This window comes from Orycteropus afer, unplaced genomic scaffold (genome assembly GCF_000298275.1).
Source record: "Orycteropus afer afer isolate SDZICR_OR568_19922 unplaced genomic scaffold, OryAfe1.0 scaffold00054, whole genome shotgun sequence".
NCBI lineage: Eukaryota > Metazoa > Chordata > Mammalia > Tubulidentata > Orycteropodidae > Orycteropus > Orycteropus afer.
In genome coordinates, this window is record NW_006921641.1 from 12,877,073 (window position 1) to 12,895,945 (window position 18,873).

Genomic DNA, 18,873 nt, shown 5'->3' on the forward strand with positions numbered 1-18,873 from the left:
TCCAGCATTATTTCTGTCACCAAGACCAAATATTCCAATTACCGGTGATTCTTCTTTGTTTCCAACTTTTGCATTCCAGTCACCAGTGATAATTAACACATCTTCATTGCAAGCTCGGTCAATTTCAGACTGCAGAAGTTGGTAAAAATCTTCAATTTCCTCAACTTTGGCTTTGGTGGTTGGTGCATAAATTTGAATAATAGTTGTATTAACTGGTCTTCCTTGTGGACCTATGGATATTATCCTCTCACTGACAGCATTGTACTTCAGGACAGATCTTGAAATGTCTTTTGTGATGATGAATACCACACTATTCCTCTTCAAATTGTCATTCCTGGCATAGTAGAACATATGGTTGTCTGATTCAAAATGGCCTAAACCAGTCCACTTCAGCTCACTAATGCCTAGGATATCAATCTTCATTCATTCCATTTCATTTTTGGCAACTTCCAATTTTCCTAGATTCATACTTTGTACATTTCATGTTCTGATTATTAATGGATGTTTGCAGCTGTTTCTCCTCAATTTGAGTTGTGTCACATCAGCAAATGAAGGTCTGGAGCCCCTCCTTTCTCCTCTGTCTTGAATAAACTTTGGTTCACATGGAAAAAAAAATGGAGGTCTCAAAAGCTTTACTTTAGCCATATCAATAAGGTTGTTTCTACTGTGATGATGCAGCACTTTCCAGTCCTATTTTGAGAGCCTTCCAACCTAAGTGGCTAGTCATCCTGCACTGTATCAGACAGTGTTTCTGGGCTATTCATATAGTTGCCTAGTAATGTAACCGACAGTACTTCTCTTCTATTCATAAGGTTTTCCCTGGCCAATTCTTTGAAAAGTGGATGGCCTCCTCCTTCCTAGTCTGTCTCAGTTTGCAAGCCACACCAAAACCTGTACACCATGTGCAACTGTGCTGGCATTTGAAACACCAGTGGCACAGCCTCAAGCCTCACATCACCACGCCACCAGAGCACGACAAACTGACAGACAAGTTTGTCTCCCTTAGCTGTTCAAAACTTCTCCATCCTTCCCTTACTAGGATCTCTGCCACTTGCTCACTCTGTCCTGGATGCCCTGGCTTTCCTCTCCTTTCCCCTCCACTTTTACTGCCACTTGGGGGCTGGGCTTGGGTCCCTCCCTTTACCTGAATCCCTCTGCCACTTGCTGTCTCTCTCCTGGATTCCCTGGCTTTCCTTTCCTTTCCCTCTGGGGGTTGGGGCCTGGGACTCTTCCCTTGCCTGGATGCCTCAGCTGCTTGCTCACTCTGTCCTGGATGCCCTGGCCTTCCTTTACAATTACTTTTGGTTTCTATATATTGATTTATTTCACGTAAATGAGATCATACAGTATTTGTCCTTTTAGATCTCATATATTTCACTCAGCATAATGTTGTAGCAGTATATTGACAGAGAACTTCCAGAAATGCAAGCTGGATTCAGAAGAGGATGTGGAATGAGGAATATCATTGCTGATGTCTGATGAATTTTGGCTCAAAGCAAAGAATACCAGAAAGATGTTTACTTGTGCTTTATTGACTAGGCAAAAGCATTTGATTGTATGGATCATAACAAATTATGGATAACATTGAGAAGAATGGGATTCCAGAACACTTAATTGTGCTCATGGGAAACTTGTACGTGAACCAGGAGGAGGCTGTTGTTTGAACAGAACAAGGGGACAATGCATGATTTAAAATCAAGAAGGGAGTGCATCAGGGTAGTATTCTTTCACCATACTTACTCAATCTGTATGCTGAACAAATAATCCAAGAAGCTGGACTATATGAAGAAGAAAGTGGCATCAGGATTAGAAGACTCATTAACAAACTACATTATGCAGATGAAAGTGAGGATGACTTGAAACACTTACCAATGAAGATTGAAGACTGCAGTCTGCAGTATGGATTACATCTCAATATAAAGAAAACAAAAATCCTCACAAAGGGACCAAGAAGCAGCATCATGATAAATGGAGAAAAGATTGAAGTTGTCAAAGACTTCATATTGCTTGGCTCCACAATCAACACCAATGGAAGCAGCAATCAAGATATCAGACATTGTATAGCATTGGGCACATCTGTTGCAAAGGACCTCTTTCAAGTGCTGAAGATCAAAAGATATTTCTTTGAAGACTAAAGTATGCTTGACACAAACCATGATACTTTCAATTGCCTCATATGTATGTGAGAGCTGGACAATGAAAAAGGAAGACTGAAGAAGAGTCGATGCTTTTGAGTTGTGCTGTTGGCGAAGAATGCTGAAAGTACCATGGACTGCTAAAAGAACTAACCAATCTGTCCTGGAGGAAGTGCAGCCAGAATACTCCTTGGAAGCGAAAATGGCCAAACTTCGTATCACCTACTTTGGACATGTTGTCAGAAGGGACCATTCCCTGGAGGATATCATGCTTGGCAAAGTGGAGGGACAGTGAAAAGGGGAAAGGCCCTCAACGAGATGGATTGGCACAGTGGCTGCAGTGATGGAGTCAAGTAAAGCAAGGATCATGGGGCTGGCACAGGACTGGTCAGTGTGTCGTTCTGTTGTACATGAGTCAGAGACGACTCAACAGCACCTAACAACAACAATGTCCTCAAAGTTCATCTAGGTTGTGGTATGCATCAGGACTTCATTTCCTTTTATGGCTGAGTATTATTCCATTAAGGAGCTCTGGTGGTACAGTGCCTAAGGCATTTGGCTGCTAACCAGATTGATGGTTCAAACCCACCAGCCACCCAGCAGAAGGAACACTGGGTAATATACTTCTGTAAAGATTTATGCCTCTAGGTCACTATGAGTCTGAATGAACCCTAGGGAGGGGTTTGGCTTTTTTTTTTTTTTTTGGTATTATTCCATTGTAAGGAGCTCTGGTGGTGTAGTGCCTAAGGTACTTGACTGCTAACCAGAAGGCTGGCGGTTCAAACCCACCAGCCACTTCTCGGAAGGAAGGTTGGGCAATCTACTTCCATAGTGATACTGCTTTGGAAACCCAGGAGGGGTTGCTATGAGTCAGATTCTACTCAATGGCAGTGAGTTTGGTTTTTTGGTTTATTCCGTTGTATATATATACCACATTTTGCTTAATCATTCATCAGTTAATGGACATTTTGATTGTTCCTACCTTTTGGCTATTGTGAATAGTGCTGAAATGAACACTGATACAGTCTGTTTACATCACTACCTTCAGGTCTTTGGGTTATATATCTAGTTGTTGAATTGCTGGATCATATGACAATTCTATGTTCAACTTTTTGAGGAATCACCAAAATGTTTTCTACAATGGCTGCATTGTTTTACATTCCCACTAGCAATGAATAAGGGTTCTTGATTCTTCTTAGCCTCACCAACCCTGGTGTTTTCTGTTTTCTTGATTATTGCCATTTTTAAGGATTTGAAATGATATCTCACTGTCAAAATATAACCCTCTTTTATGATAAAAGCACTCAGCAAATTAGGAATGGGATAGAACTTCTTCAATATAATAGAGGTCATATATGAAAAATTCACAGCTAACATCATACTCAACAGTGAAAGACTGAAAGCTTTTTCTCTAAGATTATGAACAAGACAAGGATACCTGCTTTCACCACTGCTATACAACATTGTCCAGGAAGTTCTAGACAAAGCAATGAGGTAAGAAGAAGAAATCAAAGGCAATCAACTTAAAAAAAAATTCATTAGAAAGCTACTAGAGCTAATAAACGAATTCAGCAAAGTTGCTGGTACAAGATTTCAGCAAGGAGGTAAAAGACTTATGCATTGAAGACTATATAAAGGTGCTGAAACAAATTAAAGGACTAAGTAAATGGACAGACATTTTTGTTTATGGATTGGAAAATTTAATATTGTTCAAATGTCAATACTCCTCAAAGCAAAGTTCAAATTCAATACAATCTCTATCAAAATCCCAATGCCTTTTTTTTTTTAACACAGAAATGATAAAAAGCCAATCCTCAAACTCATATGAAGTTGCAAGAGACAGCAAAGCAATCTTGAAAAAGAACAAAGTTGGAAGATTCACACACCCCAATTTCAAAACTTATTACAAATCTACAGTAATCTTGCTACAAAGCTATAATAATCTTACTAGCATAAGAATAAGCCAATGAAATAGAATTGACAATGGTGCCAAGACAATTCAAAGGGGGAAAGAATATTGTCTTCCACAAACGGTGCTGGGACAATTGGTTCACCATGTGCAAAAGATGAAGTTAAATCCCTACTACCTCATTCTATATACAAAAGTTAACATAAAATTGGTCAAAACCTAACTATAAGAGTTAAAATAAAAAAATTCTTAAAATAAAACATTTGCCTTAGATTTGGCAATGAATTCTTAGATACAATAACAAAAGCAAGAGCAAAAAAAGACAAGCATAAATAAATCATCAAAATTAAAAAATTTTGTGCACCAAAGAACATTATAATGAAAGTGAAAAGACAACTCAGAATAATAGAAAATATTTGTAAATCATATAGCTGATAAGGGTTTAGAATCCAGAATAGTTATAGCTCAACAGCAAAAAAGATAAACCCAATGTAAAATTTGGCAAAGAACTTGAGTAGACATTTCTCCAAAGAAGATACACAAACAACCAATCAGCACATTTAAAAAAAAAAAAAAACAACTATTTATTGTTAGGGAAATACAAATCAAAACCACAGTGTGGTACAATTTCACACCTACTGTAATAATAATAATTATTATTAAAACTTTAAAAAAGAAAATAACAAGTTTGTCAAGGATGTGGAGAAATTAGAACCATTATGCATTGCTAATGGGAATATAATAAGATAATATAATAAGCTACAGTGGAAAATAGTTTGGTGATTCCTCAAAAAGTTAAACATAGAACTAGGTATAACATATAAGCAATTCCAGTCCCAGGTACATACCCAAAAAATTGAAAATAAGAACTCAGACAATACATGTGTATGCATATTTGTAGCCAAAATGTGGAAACAGTCCAAATGCCCATCAATGGATTAATGGATAAACAAACTGTTGTATGTACATCCAATGCAATATTATTCAACCATAAAAAGGAATAAAGTTCTGATTCTTGCTGCAACATGGACAGGCCTCTAAAACATTAAGCTGAGTGAAAGCAGTCAGTCACAAAAGGTCACATATGATATGATTTTACTTATGTGAAATATCCAGAATAGGTAAGTACATAGAACATAAATTGGTGGTTGTCAGAGGCTGGAGGGGAAAGAGGAATGGGAGACTGCTGCTTAATGGGTATGAGTTTTTTTTTTTTTTTTATTTTTATGGTATGATGAAAATGTTCTGGAATTAGATGTTGTGTTGTTGTTGTTAGGTGCCGTACAATCAGCTCCGACTCATAGTGACCCCATGTACAACAGAATGAAACACTGCTGGGTCCTGTGCCAGCCTCACAGGACCTCGAGGACCTTCCCCGTTTTTGCTGACCCTCCACTTTACCAAGCATGATATTCTTCTTCAGGGAATAGTCCCTTCTGACAACATGACCAAAGTAATTGAGACAAAGTCTGGCCATTCTCGCCTCCAAGGAGCATTCCAGTTGCATTTCTTCCAGGACAGATTTGTTAGTCCTTTTGGCAGTCCATGGTACTTTCAGTATTCTTCACCAACATAACTCAAAAGCATCAACTCTTCTTCCATCTTCCTTGTTCACTGTCCAGCTCTCACATGCATATGAGATAATTGAAAATACCGTGGCTTGGGTTAGGTGCATCTTAGTCTTCAAGGAGACATCTTTGCTCTTCAGGACTTTAAAGAGGTCTTTTGCAGCAGATTTGCCCAGTGCAGTATGCCGTCTGATGTCTTGACTGGTGTTTCCATTTGTGCCGATTGTGGAACCAAGTAATATGAAATATTTTATAAACTCAATCTTTTCTCCATTTATTGAGCTGCTGCTTATTGGTCCAGTTGTGAGGATTTTCGTTTTCTTTATATTGACATGTAATCCATACTGCAGACTGAAGTCTTTAATCTTCATCAGTAAGTGTTTCAAGTCATTCTCACTTTCAGCAAGCAAAATTGTGTTGTCTGCATATCGTAGGTTGTTAATGAGTCTTCCTCCAATCCTGATGTCACATTCTTCTTCATATAGTCCAGCTTCTTGGATTATTTGCTCAGCATACATAAATAAATATGGTGAAAGGATACAACCCTGATGCACTCCCATCCTGATTTTAAATGATGTGGTATCCCCTTGTTCTGTTTGAATGACGGCCTCCTAGTCTATATACAGGTTCCTGATGAGCACAATCAAGTGTTCTGGAATTCCCATTCTTCTCAATTTATCCATAATTTGTTATGATCCACACAATCAAATGCTTTTGCAGAGTCAATAAAACACAAGTAAACATCTTTATGGTATTCTTTGCTTTGAGCCAAGATCCATTTGACATCAGCAGTGATGTCCCTCGTTCCACATCCTCTTCTGAATCCAGCTTGCATTTCTGGAAGTTCTCTGTCAGTATACTGCAACCATTTTTAAATTATCTTCAGCAAGATTTTACTTGCGTGTGCAGCACTACTTACAATAGCAAAAAATATGGAAACAACCTAAGGGCCCATCAACAAAAGAATGGATAACCAAACTTTGGTACATACACACAATGGAATACTATCCAACCCTAAAGAATAAGGTAGAATCTGCAAGACATCACATAATGTGGATGAACTTGGAGGACATTATGCTGAGTGAAACAAGTCAATCACAGAAGGACAAAATTGTATTAGTCTGTTATTGTAAAAAGTCAAGGAAAGGTTTATATATGGAAGGGAATTTTCTTTCTTGGTTACCAGAGGTGGGAGAGGAGGGTAGGGAACACTGTTAGATAGGTAGAGACAAGTATTGATTTGGGTGAAGAAAAGGGCAGTGTACCAAATGTGAGTGATCAACATGGTGGCACTGAAGAAGAGGAAGACATAGAAAGGTGCATGGGAGGTACAGACAACAAAGATGAACCCTTTTGCACAAACAGTACTGCACTGTCAGTGAAGCCAAACATTGATCTATGGGTGGATAGATGGGTGGACAGGCTGAACTACTAGGTATGTCTATGCAGAGGGGGAGTGTGCCCATGACCATGTATAGTGTTAACAGACAATGTTTCTACAAGTGTATTGGTATGTTCTGTAAGAATTCCCAGGTATATAGTAGAGTTGACAAGGGACAATGTTGTAGTCACTTCTTGACCACAGCCAGCTACTCAGAGGGAGCGAGTAGTTGGACCTGTGGGTCAGGACCATAGTCTCAGGGAACATCAAGCTCAATTGGTATAACATACAACACAAAAATATTGTTCCACATTCTACTTTGGCCAGTAGTGACTGGGACTTTAAAAGCTTGCAAGGGCCATCTAGATTCAACAATGGGTCTCTCCTCATCCAGAGTAAAGAAGAATGAAGAAAACCAAAGATGCACGGAAACAGTCCAGGCTGCTGGTACACCATCTGATTCTCACTCTATACGACGAGACCAGAAGAACTAGATGGTTCCCAGCTACCACTGTCAATCAATCAGAGGGAGATCCTGGAAAGTGGGAGAACAATGTGGAACAAAACTCAAAATCATTAAAAAAAAAAAAAAGGTGTGGGAGGATACCAGGTTTGCTGGTCTGATAAAGCCTGGTGGAACCACTGAGACTATGGCCCCTACTTGCCTTTCACGTCTGGAATTGAACCCACTCCTGTGGCTTCCAGCCAAACAAGAGACAGGCATATAAGCTGAATATTTATGTTAAGTAGATACACTCCTTGGAGAGATCAATCATGGGAGAATAGAAGTGTTGTGTATGTACAGGGAGACAGCTCAGGGGGCAAGAGTGAATGGGAGAGAAGGACACAGGGAAGAGGTAACTATGGGGAGGAAGTGGGAGAGAGCTGTTGCATTGTGGGAAATTGTAGTCAATGTCGTGAGACAAAGTGTATATGAGCTGCTGTAAGGAAAATGAATTTGCTCTGTAAACTTTCACCTAAATCACAATAAAAATTAAAAAAAAAAAAAGAAAAAGATTGTGTGTGATATTAATGATACTGTTAGATAATTTTCACATTCTGTAGGATCACCTTTATTTGGAATGGGTACAAATATGGATCTTTTCCAGTTAGTTGGCCAGGTAGCTGTCTTCCAAATCTCTTGGCATAGATAAGTGGGTGCCCCCAGCACAGCCTCCACTTGTTGAAACATCTCAGTGGGTATTCTGTCAATTCCTGAAGCATTGTGTTCTTTGCCAATTCCTTCTTGAAATTGGAATTCTTCCTTTGTTACCATTGGTTCTTGATAATATACCACCTCCTGAAATGGATGAATATCAACCAATTCTTTTTGGTACAGTGACTCTGTGTATTCCTTCCATCTTCTTTTGATGTTTCCTGCATCATTCAATATTTTGCCCATAGAATCTTTCAATATTGCAACTCCAGACTTAAATTTTTTCTTCAGTTCTTTTAGCTTGAGAAATGCTGAACATGTTCTTCCCCTTTGGTTTTCCAACTCCAGGTCTTTGCACATTTTATTAATTGATTTTGTCTTCTTCAGCTGCTCTTTGAAATCTTCTCTTCAGCTCTTTTATCTTGTCATTTCTTCTATTTGCTTAGCTACTTTCCATTCAAGGGCAAGTTTCAGAGTCTCCTCTGACATCCATGTTTGTCTTTTCTTCCTTTCCTGTCTTTTTAATGACCTTTCTTCATGGATGATGTTCTTGATGTCATCCCAACAATTCCTCTGGTTTTTGGTCATTGGTGTTCAATGAATCAAATCTATTTAGATAGTCTCTAAATTCAGGAGGAATATAATCAAGGTCATGTTTTGGTTCTCATGAACTTGTTTTAATCGTCTTTGTCTTCAACTTGAACTTGCATATGAGCAACTGATGGTCTGTTCCACAGTCGGCTCCTGGCCTTGTTTTGGCTGAAGGTAATGAGCTTCTTCATTGCCTCTTTCCATAGTTGATCCTATGTACTCCATCTGGTGAAATCCACATGCATAGCTGATGTTTGTGTTGTTGAAAATAGATATTTGCAATGAAAAGTCATTGGTCTTGCAAAATTCTGTCATGCAATCCCCAGTGTTATTTCTACCACCAAGGCCATATTTTCCAGCTACTGGTGATTCTTCTTTGTTTCCAACTTTTGCATTCCAGTCACCAGTGATAATCAACACATTTTGACTGTATGTTTGGTCAATTTCAGACTGCAGAAATTGGGAAAAATCTCCAATTTTCTCATCTTTGGCTTTGGTGGTTGGTGCATAAATTTGAATAATAATAGTATTTAACTGGTCTTCCTTGTAGGCATATGGATATTATCCTATGACCAACAACATTGTACTTCAGGATAGATCTTGAAATATTCTTTGTGATGAATGCCATGCCATTCCTCTTCAATTGTCATTCCCAGCATAGTAGATCATATAGTTGTATGATTCAAAACAGCCAAAACCAGTCCATTTCAGTTCACTGATGCCTAGGATATTGATCTTTATGCATTCCATTTTATTTTTTGACAAATTTCAATTTTCCAAGATTCATACTTCATACATTCCATATTCCAATTATTAATCGATGTTTGCAGCTGTTTCTTCACATTTTGAGTCATGCTACATCAGCAAATAAGAGGTCCTGAATGCTTTACGCCATCCACATCATTAAGGTTGGCTCTACTCTGAGGAGGCTACTCTTCCCCAGTCATATTTTGAGTGCCTTCCAACCTGAGGGTCTCATCTTCCGGCACTAGGACAACATTTCAGAGCTATTCATAGTTTTCCAGTAATATATCAGACAGTGTTTCACTACTGTTCATAAGGTTTTCACTGCCCAATTCTTTGAGAAGTGGATGGCACCTTCCTTCTTCTGAGTCTGTCTTAGTCTGAAAGTTCTGCTGAAAACTGTACACCATGGGTGAGCCTGCTGGTATTCGAAATACTGGTGGGATAGCCTCCAGCCTCACAGCAACACACAGTCCACCACAGTACAACAAACTGTGGGGGCTGGAACTAGATAGAGGTGGAGTTTGCACAATCTTGTGAATGTACTAAATGCCACTGAATTGTTGACTTTAAATAGCTTGTTTTATGTTTGTGTGTTTAACCTCAATTAAAAAAAAAAAAAAACCACATTCCATGAAAAAAGCAACTCCTTTAGCTTGGAATTCAAACAATTGCATGTAAGCATTTTTCTTTGAGGCACTCCCGTACTTCAGTATGCAGACATGTTTTATGCATTCTTTCCATTTCTGCACACAATATTAAAGAGATGTGGACATAAGGGTCAAGATTTAATAAAATTAATAAGTTTCACATCTTCATCAAGGGCATTTCCTATGTGATTTTATGGTGATGGAGAATACAATGAATACAATGGAGAATACAATGTACTTTGATGTTGCTGCATTGATCCGTGCTATGCAGTACCATAGCATAGCTATGCTTTTGCACTCATCAGAGCAAATGTCAACCCAGTAACAAAGGCAAATTGTATCGTATTATTATAAATAATATTTTGGCTTCCCAGAACCACTGACAATGTCTCAAGGATCCCCAGGGCCCACTGGTCGTGCTTTGAGAACCAATAGGCTAGAAAGCCCAGACAAAGCTAATGAGTGTTAGCAGGCTGGACTAGTCCCATCACTTTATAGTTACTAGTGACTTCACATTCTGATTTCAGGGAGGATTTCTCCAGCCAGCATCCTTGTTGGCCCTGATTTAGCTTCTAGGGAATCTCATGTAACAGTCTCTCATGATCCAGGTGGCCTCTGCTCTACTTCTGCAAATCAGCTGACGAAAACCCTACGGACCAAAATGGTTTGCTCTGGAACAAATCATGGGGATGGCGCAGGACTAGGCAGCATTTTGTTGCATTGCTCATGGGGTCATTGCTCATTTCAGTCATTGGTGTATGAGTTGAGGGTTAACTCGATGGCTGGCAGACAGCTAGCAACATCAACATTATCCAGGTACCAGTGTCATATAGTAAGAAATTTTAAACTACCTTTTTTTCCCCTGACTTCAGAGAGTTCTCCAGCCATCACCACCCTAGGATTTTCTTAGCCTTTTCCTCTCTTCCACCTTAAATTGGGTAGACAAGATCCTTTTCTTTCAGTAATCCTTCATCTGGATGGGTGTTGATCTGTAAGTAACATCTTCTGTCTAAATGTGATTACCAACCTACTCTTTTCTGCACAGCTTTCACCCTGCATACACTAGGTTCCAGAGTAGACAATACTGCTTCCCCTATCATGGCTCAAGCAAACATTTTCAGGTGTCACTTTCAACTCCTCTCTTCCTGCTGAATCTGTTTCTTCTTCCAAGGCTGCCCCTAGGTAAGTCTCCATGATGCCATGTCCTTACAGTGTGCAGAGAGGGTGCCAAGACACCAAGAGAAGTGGCTGTGGGTCCAGGAATTATGGAATATGTGGCTAAATATGCTATAAAATCCTGATTTAAAAAAGCAACTTTTAGTTGTTTTCCTTTTTCAGGATACTTTCCCAATCTTGTTAATTCCGTGTGGCGACTACTATCTAAAACCAAGAGTTACAACTTCGCTTCAACTAAATCACCCTCAGCTCTCTGCTCAGGACTTGGAATCTCATCTTTTCCCTAATGGGAAGCAACAACAACTTAAAGTATGTGTACTAATCTCTCGTGGAACTGTCTGGGACAGATTGGGTGATCAATCTCCTAGACTTGAAGCAAGGTGAGCTATTAGTAAGTAGCACTCACCCATATATCTCAACAGTATCTCTGAGTGAAGGCTGGCTATTTGGAAACATACTAAACTACAGAAAGGATCTGTTTTATTGCAGATAATGGAGAAGAGAGTATAGTGAAGCAAATATAATAACTTGTGTGCTAACAATCAAATTATACTAAGGTGCACTCAGCAACACATGCATCTGAATTGAAAGTTTTATTAATAGGCATAATATTCAATAAATATTCACCCATACTCTCAATGGTGGAAGCTCCCCTCAAATTTCTGCTTATATTTCAAGTCTGGGGCAATAAAATTGACCAATATAAATGAAATACCACACAGGGAGAGGTAAAGCCCTTTGTTCCTTCAAGAATCTCTGGGTTGGGTAAACAGTTAATGTGCTCAGCTGCTAACTGAAAGGTTGGTGGTTTGAGTCCACCCAAAGACACCTTAGAAGAAGGGCCTGTGTATGACCACGAGACCAGAGGAACTAGATGGTGCCCGGCTACCACTGCCAACCACTTGGAAAGGGATCAGTGCAGGAGATCCTGGATAGAGTGGGAGAACAATGTGGAACAAAACTCAAAAATCACACACACACACACACACAAAGACCAGTTTGCTGGTCTGATAGAGCCTGGTGAGACCCCAAGACTATGGCCCCTAGTTACCCTTCAGAACTGGAACTGAACTCCTCACTCCTGTAGCTTTCAGCCAAATAGATAGGCATATGGGGTGAACATTTATATCAGGTAGATACACTCCTTAGAACAATCAATCATGGGAGGACAGAGGGTATTATTTTCACAGGGAGACAGCTCAGGAGGCAGGGATGCGTAGGAAAGAACACAGGGAAGAGGTAACTACATGGAGGAAGTGGGAAGACAACAGTTACATTGTGGGGAACTGCAATGTCATGAAACAAAGTATGTATGAACTGCTGTATGGAAAATGAATTTGCTCTGTAAACTTGCACCCAAATCACAATAAAAGTTAAAAAAAGAAAAGAAAGGCCTGGTAATCTGCTTCCAAAATAATCAATCATTGAAAACTCTATAGAGCATAGGTCTATTCTGAAACACATGGGGTCAGCCATGAGCTGGAATCTATGCGACAGCATATGGTTTTGATTGTTTCTTCAAACTTTTTTTTTGGAGTAGAACCATGAAAGGTATTTGTAGTAAAAGGATAGATCATTTGAATGTTTATTTAAATCCAAACCCTTTCAGAAGAGATGCCAAACTAAACCAAACCAAACTCACTGCCATCGGGTTAATTCTGACTCATACAGACCCTCATTGGGTTTTCGAGGCAGTAAATCTTTATGGGAGTAGATTGCCCCATCCTGCTTCCATGGAACAGCTGTGGGTTTGAACTGCCAACCTTCCGGTTAACTGTCAAATGCCATAGGCACAGTGCCATCAGAGCTTCTTGGGAAGAGATATGCTGTATTAAAATTTCTGCAAAATTGGCAACTGGACTAATCTGGAATAGTGTTGGGAAAGCATGCCTGTGTCGATGGGAAACACTCTACCCTAAAGGTGGAGGCATTCTGAGAATGGACTGGCAGTGTCGCAGGTGTGAGCCCAGCATTATTTGACAATATTACCTGTTACCCATCCAGGAGGAGCTCTGGTGGTGTAGTGGTTAATGAAAAGGTCAGCAGTGCCAACCCACCACCCCTTTGGGAGATAGGGGGGAGATGAGGCAGTCTGCTCCCATAAAGACTTACAACCTTGGAAATCTTATGGGGTAGTTTCACTCTGCCTTTATAGGGTCACTATGAGTTGGAACCAAGTCAATGGCACTGGGTTTACCTACCCAGCTGCTCTGCCCTAAAACTGAAGCTGTTGACTGGGTACAAATAACGAGAGGAATGTGGAAACTTGGTACAAGACTTAGAGTAACAAAGAATTGTTGAAGAGTCATGTGGTATAACGTGCCGGTTCATATAAGTAACCTTGAGGGACTGGGCTTGTGGGCTTAAGTTTATAGTTTTGGGGAATTTCTAGGTCAATTGTCATAACACTTAACATAGTCTATAAAGCAACGTTCTACATCTTACTTTGGGGAGTAGTGACTGGGACTGTAAAAGCTTGCTGAACGGCCATCTAAGATACAACTATGGGTCTCTTCCTGTCTGAAGCAGAGGGAAGAATACATAAGACTCAAAGAAACAATGATTTCCACAGGACCACACAGATCAGTCTCCAATAGCCTGAGATTGGAACTATATGGTGCCATGCTACCATTACTAACTGCTCTGATCAGGATCAAAATAGGTGGTCCTGGAGATAGTGGAAGAAAAATGTAGAACAAAATTCAAAATCGTAAAAAAGACCAGACTTACTGGTCTGATAGATTGGTGAAATCCCTAATATCATGGCCCTTACATACCCTTCAAACTGAAAACTGAACCCAATCCAGATCACCTTGCAGCTGAAAAATAGGCCTCTAAAGGGAACAGTAATACCCATGAAGAGTGTGTTCCTCTTAACAATCAACCATATGAGGCCAAAAGGGCAGCATTTGCCCAAAAACAAAGTGCAGAAAGCAGGCAGGGGCATAAAAGATGGGCAAATAGGAATAGGGAACTCAGAGAGGAAGTGGGAAGAGTGCTGTTACATTGAGGGGATTGCAATCAATGCCACACAACTTATAAATTGTTGAATGGGAAACTAATTTGCTCTGTCAACTTTCACCCAAACCACAGTAAAATTTGTTTTCAAAGAATTGGTACCAAATTACTAAGACGGCAGCATATTCAAATTGCCCCTCAGTTTCACGGCATATTATCTGTTGACTTCCAGCTGTGTGTGAAAAATAGTTATAATATCTAGATGTGCCCGAGGTGTCAGTTTACTTCTGTTCTTCCAACAATAGTTGGGACTGCCCCGCCTGTCAGCACACTGGAATGCACTGTTAGTTCACACGGGGTTCAGTTTACTGGCTCAGCTTGGATTCCTGCTTTTGACAGTTGTGCAAAAATATAACATCTGGATGACTGGGTTTGCTGTAAAAGACAGCAATGCAGTGTTGGACTCCTTCTGACAGAGGGGCAATTCCAAAGAATCAATTATGTCTATTAAATTACGTCAATTAAAGTTACCATCAGTGTACCTGTGAGCAGCTGTGGAGACCCATCTAACCTAAGCTGATGAAGAATAATGTTGCATCTGAGGATTATTTGTATTAGCAATCAAATGACCCCAAGGTAAATCCATTACACTATTAGAAACCTATGTGTAATTTGTAAACAGCATTTTTTTGAGCTGAACTCGGGCTCAGCAGCCTTGGACTCATCATCAGGACTAGTTGTTTGCCGTCGAGTTGGACCCGAGTCATAGTGACCCCTCCTCGGGTTTCCTAGGCAGTATCACTATGGAAGTAGATTGCCCCATCTTCCTTCTGAGGAGTGGCTGGTGGGTTTGAACCACCAGCCTTCTGGTTAGCAGTCAAGTGCCTTAGGCACTATGCTACCAGAGCTCCCCATCAGAGGACTAGTGTCCTCAATTTGCCTGCCCTGGGCTGTTGCCCACCCAAGCTCACACCAACATCCTTTTTTCAACTTGCTGTGAATTGAGATTGAGAACCTTACCCATTTGTTCCTGACTGCTAAAGAACTGAGGAAATGGAACATGCCCTGGGACCCTTGGATAGTCCTGCTGCGCAATACTAGACCTTGGCCCTTTGCCAGTTGAGGTTTTCTTTTCCTGGGAAAATGGCTTGTTAACTCTCACTAGGAAAACAGGGTGCTGCAACTTGCAGGCTGTTCAATTCCCAGGAGGTAACGTATATGTAAGCGAACAAAGAAAGGGGAAATGTGAAATGCTGTAATTTTCATGACCTCACTTCCTCTCAAGATCTTTCTTCGCTTGCTACTTTGCATTCTTGCCACTGGGAAAGCAGGAGGGTCTGGGGACCATGTGTAGGGAAAGCAGCAACTGCACATCATCGCTGCCATCATCTTAGATGTTGTCTATGAGAAACAAAGCAGCGCAAGGAGGCAGTGCTTCCAGTATTGCTCAGGTTTGGAAACATTCAAAGAAACCAAAGTGATGACTGAAAAACCAGTCTCAAGCCAAAAAGAAAGAGGCTTTGTGATAAACCTTACTGATTCATGTCTGTCTCTTGGAACTCCCCATCTTTCACTCTCAGCCTTATGAAACAAACCAATTAATAAACTAAGAGCCTGGCAAAGAAAAAGACTCCTTCCTGCCTTTCCCAGCACAAAATACTCAAGTTATCAAGGCAAATACTGGGACAGGCCTCACAAGGAGACAACATGATTAGGGGAACAAAAGGAGTGTGTCTGGAACCCACAACTGAGCAAACTTTAGAACAATGGAATCTCGCTTTCTCTGCCAGTGGCTCAATTATAGCCAGTGGCTCCAACTCTCAGGAGGGCAAGGGGGCCACAGAACATAGGGGCTCACCTTGTTGTCCTGTCCCATGACTACGGATACAAGGTTAGTGTCCTGTCCCACACTATACAAGGATACAGAGAGGAATTCTAGAATCAAATCTGTCCTTTATTCCACCTAGCAGGCATCTGAGAGCCACATACTGAACTCTGTCTCAACAGGCTGCTGGAAGGTTGGTTCCCTAGGCCTACGGCACAAAACTCTCTGGACTCTGCTTTCCAGGCAGATGGTGGGGCAGCGGAGAGAAGCTAAGCTCTGAGGCAGAGCCCACTGGCACTGAAGGGGAAGGGCAAGTTAAGGAAGTAGGACCATGATGAAGCATGGGGCCTGGAAGGGCAGAGGCTGGGCATTTTGATGTGAAAGGCATTTCATTTCTACCCACGCCTTGCATTTCCAATGAAAGCCACACCCACAATGCAGATAGAGGTGAAGCTGCTGCTGCCCACTGTGGTGCTACAATGTTCTGAAAGTCTCCTTCTTTCTCATCTGTGGCTAAAGTTATGATCAAGATTGTGACCAAGACTGCTGAAGTCCAGGGCTGGAATCAGGATGCAGAAGCCATACTCTGGGAGTCCAATCTGCATGGAGATGAGCACTTCAGGGTGTTAGGAACAAGATGAAGCAGAGCAGAGGAGACGAGAGACTGCCAGCCCAAGGACATAGGGAGCTATGTGCAACAGGGCCAGAGAAGTGTTCAGTGGAATCACAGGTAGAAGCTGAGATACCCCTGGGTTCAGTCCTCACCAGAGATGGAAAACTGGGGCAGAGGCAACTGGCCACTTGCCTGAGATAGAACTCAGGCACCAAGTGAAAAAAAAACCATGCAGAAATACCATTTACATGGCAGCCCTCCTAGCCCCCAGCAGTCTAAGATGGCCTGCCCAAGATGGAAGCAAGTGGCCAGGCAGGCTGGGCCTATTGCTGTGATATCATGGCGAGTGCCCAGTCCAAGAAAGCCACTGTGATGTCTTGTATGCAGATCCAGGTCCAGTGGGCAGCCTCACTGAGCTGTGTTTTCACGCAGTCCCAAGTTATGTCACCTCTGGGAGGAAACAACAATATTTTGGGGGGTTGGGGATGTGTGCAGTTAAGTCACAGGACTACAGCTTAGAACCACAAACTTCATTCCAGAGTAACCAAGGGGACAATGGGGGCAGAGTAGAGCCTGAACAGAGCCTCCCTGCCCCTGGGGATCCTGCCAGGAGCCCTGCGGGAGACTCACCTGCACACCTCATGGCAGTGCTCCTGGGCCCGGGCCAGGCCCTCAAGTAGTACATGCCATAGCGGCAGCAGCACGTTCTGGTACAGAAGCAACAGAAGCTCCTTCAGAGAATGGAGCAGCTGGTTCAGAGCATCTGGGAGCTGGGTCTGTATCTGGGCCACGGAGAATGGAACAGGTTAAAGCACAGAGGGGAACACACCCTGGCATTAAGGATCCAGTCCACGTGGGGTTGCACCTTCCCAAGAATTCTACCCTTGACCTCCAGGCCTTCCTTGACCTCCCTGTCTTTGGCTTACCCTCTGGGAGAGGCTGGCGAGGCTGTCACCAAACCAGGCAAGGTGGGAGGCACAGTGGGTAGAAAGGAAGTTGACTATGGCACTGGTGTGGGCCCAGGCTTGCTGTAAGCTGGGCCTTACCACGGCGTATAGGTGGGAGCTCCAGGCTGGCAATGTTTCCTCTAGCCAGCTGCAGGGGAGAAGGGGCTCTGAGTTTCCTTAGGGCAGCTTAGCTTTCAAAACACAACTGGGGAGAGGGAGGGAATGGGAGAGGAAAGCCACAACCCCTCCCACCTGACTCTGTCAATGTTTCCCCCAGTCATATCACCATCCCGGGCACCAAGCCTTCTTTCACACCTCTCCCTCCGTCCCTGGCAGCAGCTCACCTGTAGCTTTGCAGGCTGTAGGAGTAGAGCTTGGCACACGCTTGTTGACCAGCAGGCAAGAAGCCAGATGACTGAAGCAACCGGCCAGAAAGGGAGGCTGAGTAAAGGGGTCTCTAGTAAGCGGGGTATGAGTGGGACAGGGGCGGGGAACAGACACTCCAGGCCTGGAGCAGGCAGGAGAAGGACTGGAGAGAACTCCATGTGCTCACAGGGTACACAGCAGGCTCAGGTCTGCTGCAGAGCATGTGTAGGCCACAGGAGCTGAGCCCACCTTTCTTGCTGACCAAGTGAGCAGAAGTGCAGCCCAGTAGAACCCTGGGCTTGGGTGTCAGGAAGTCTTGGCTTTGAGGCTCTGCCCTTCCACTAACCTGCTGTTTTTTTTTTTTTTTAATTTTTATTGTGATTTGGGTAAGTTTACAGAGCAAATTCACTTTCACTACAGTAGTTCATACATGTTGTGTTTCATGACACTGACATGAAACAGTGTAACAGCTCTCTTCCCACTTTCTCCCTGTAGTTCCCTCTTTCCTGTGTTCCCTCCCGTTCAGTCCTGCCCTCTCTAGCTGTCTCCCTGTGCATACACACAGCCCTTCTGTTCTCCCACTGACTGACTGCTCCAAGGAGTGTATCTACCTGATGTAAATGTTTAACCAGCTCTGATCTTAAGCTAACTGCTAAATCTCTCAATTTCCTCAGGAGTTAAAAGGAGGTAACACCTACTCAAAGGAGCCATGGATATGCCAGCATTCTACATTGTAAATTACAAGTTCACTCTGCAGTGGTAATGTCGTAGGTGGATGTCACAGCAGACAAGAGCTGTCTGAAAAGTATTTAGTCAGCTGTACTGAGAACCAGTGGGGCACAGGGGTGAGGTGG

The 18,873-nt window shown here is 42.0% G+C and overlaps 1 protein-coding gene across 1 annotated transcript in view; it reads right to left on the reverse strand.

The window, feature by feature from the left end:
* Window positions 1-17,029: 17,029 nt before the first annotated feature.
* The window catches only part of TMEM214 (transmembrane protein 214), an 8,036-nt gene continuing 6,192 nt past the window's right edge, over window positions 17,030-18,873 (reverse strand). The window contains exons 14-17 of the mRNA XM_007938869.1: window positions 17,998-18,094; window positions 17,633-17,801; window positions 17,337-17,488; window positions 17,030-17,156 (exon numbers count right to left, since the gene is read on the reverse strand). Of these exons, the coding sequence (XP_007937060.1) occupies window positions 17,030-17,156; window positions 17,337-17,488; window positions 17,633-17,801; window positions 17,998-18,094 (545 nt within the window). The remainder of the gene's footprint in view (window positions 17,157-17,336; window positions 17,489-17,632; window positions 17,802-17,997; window positions 18,095-18,873) is intronic.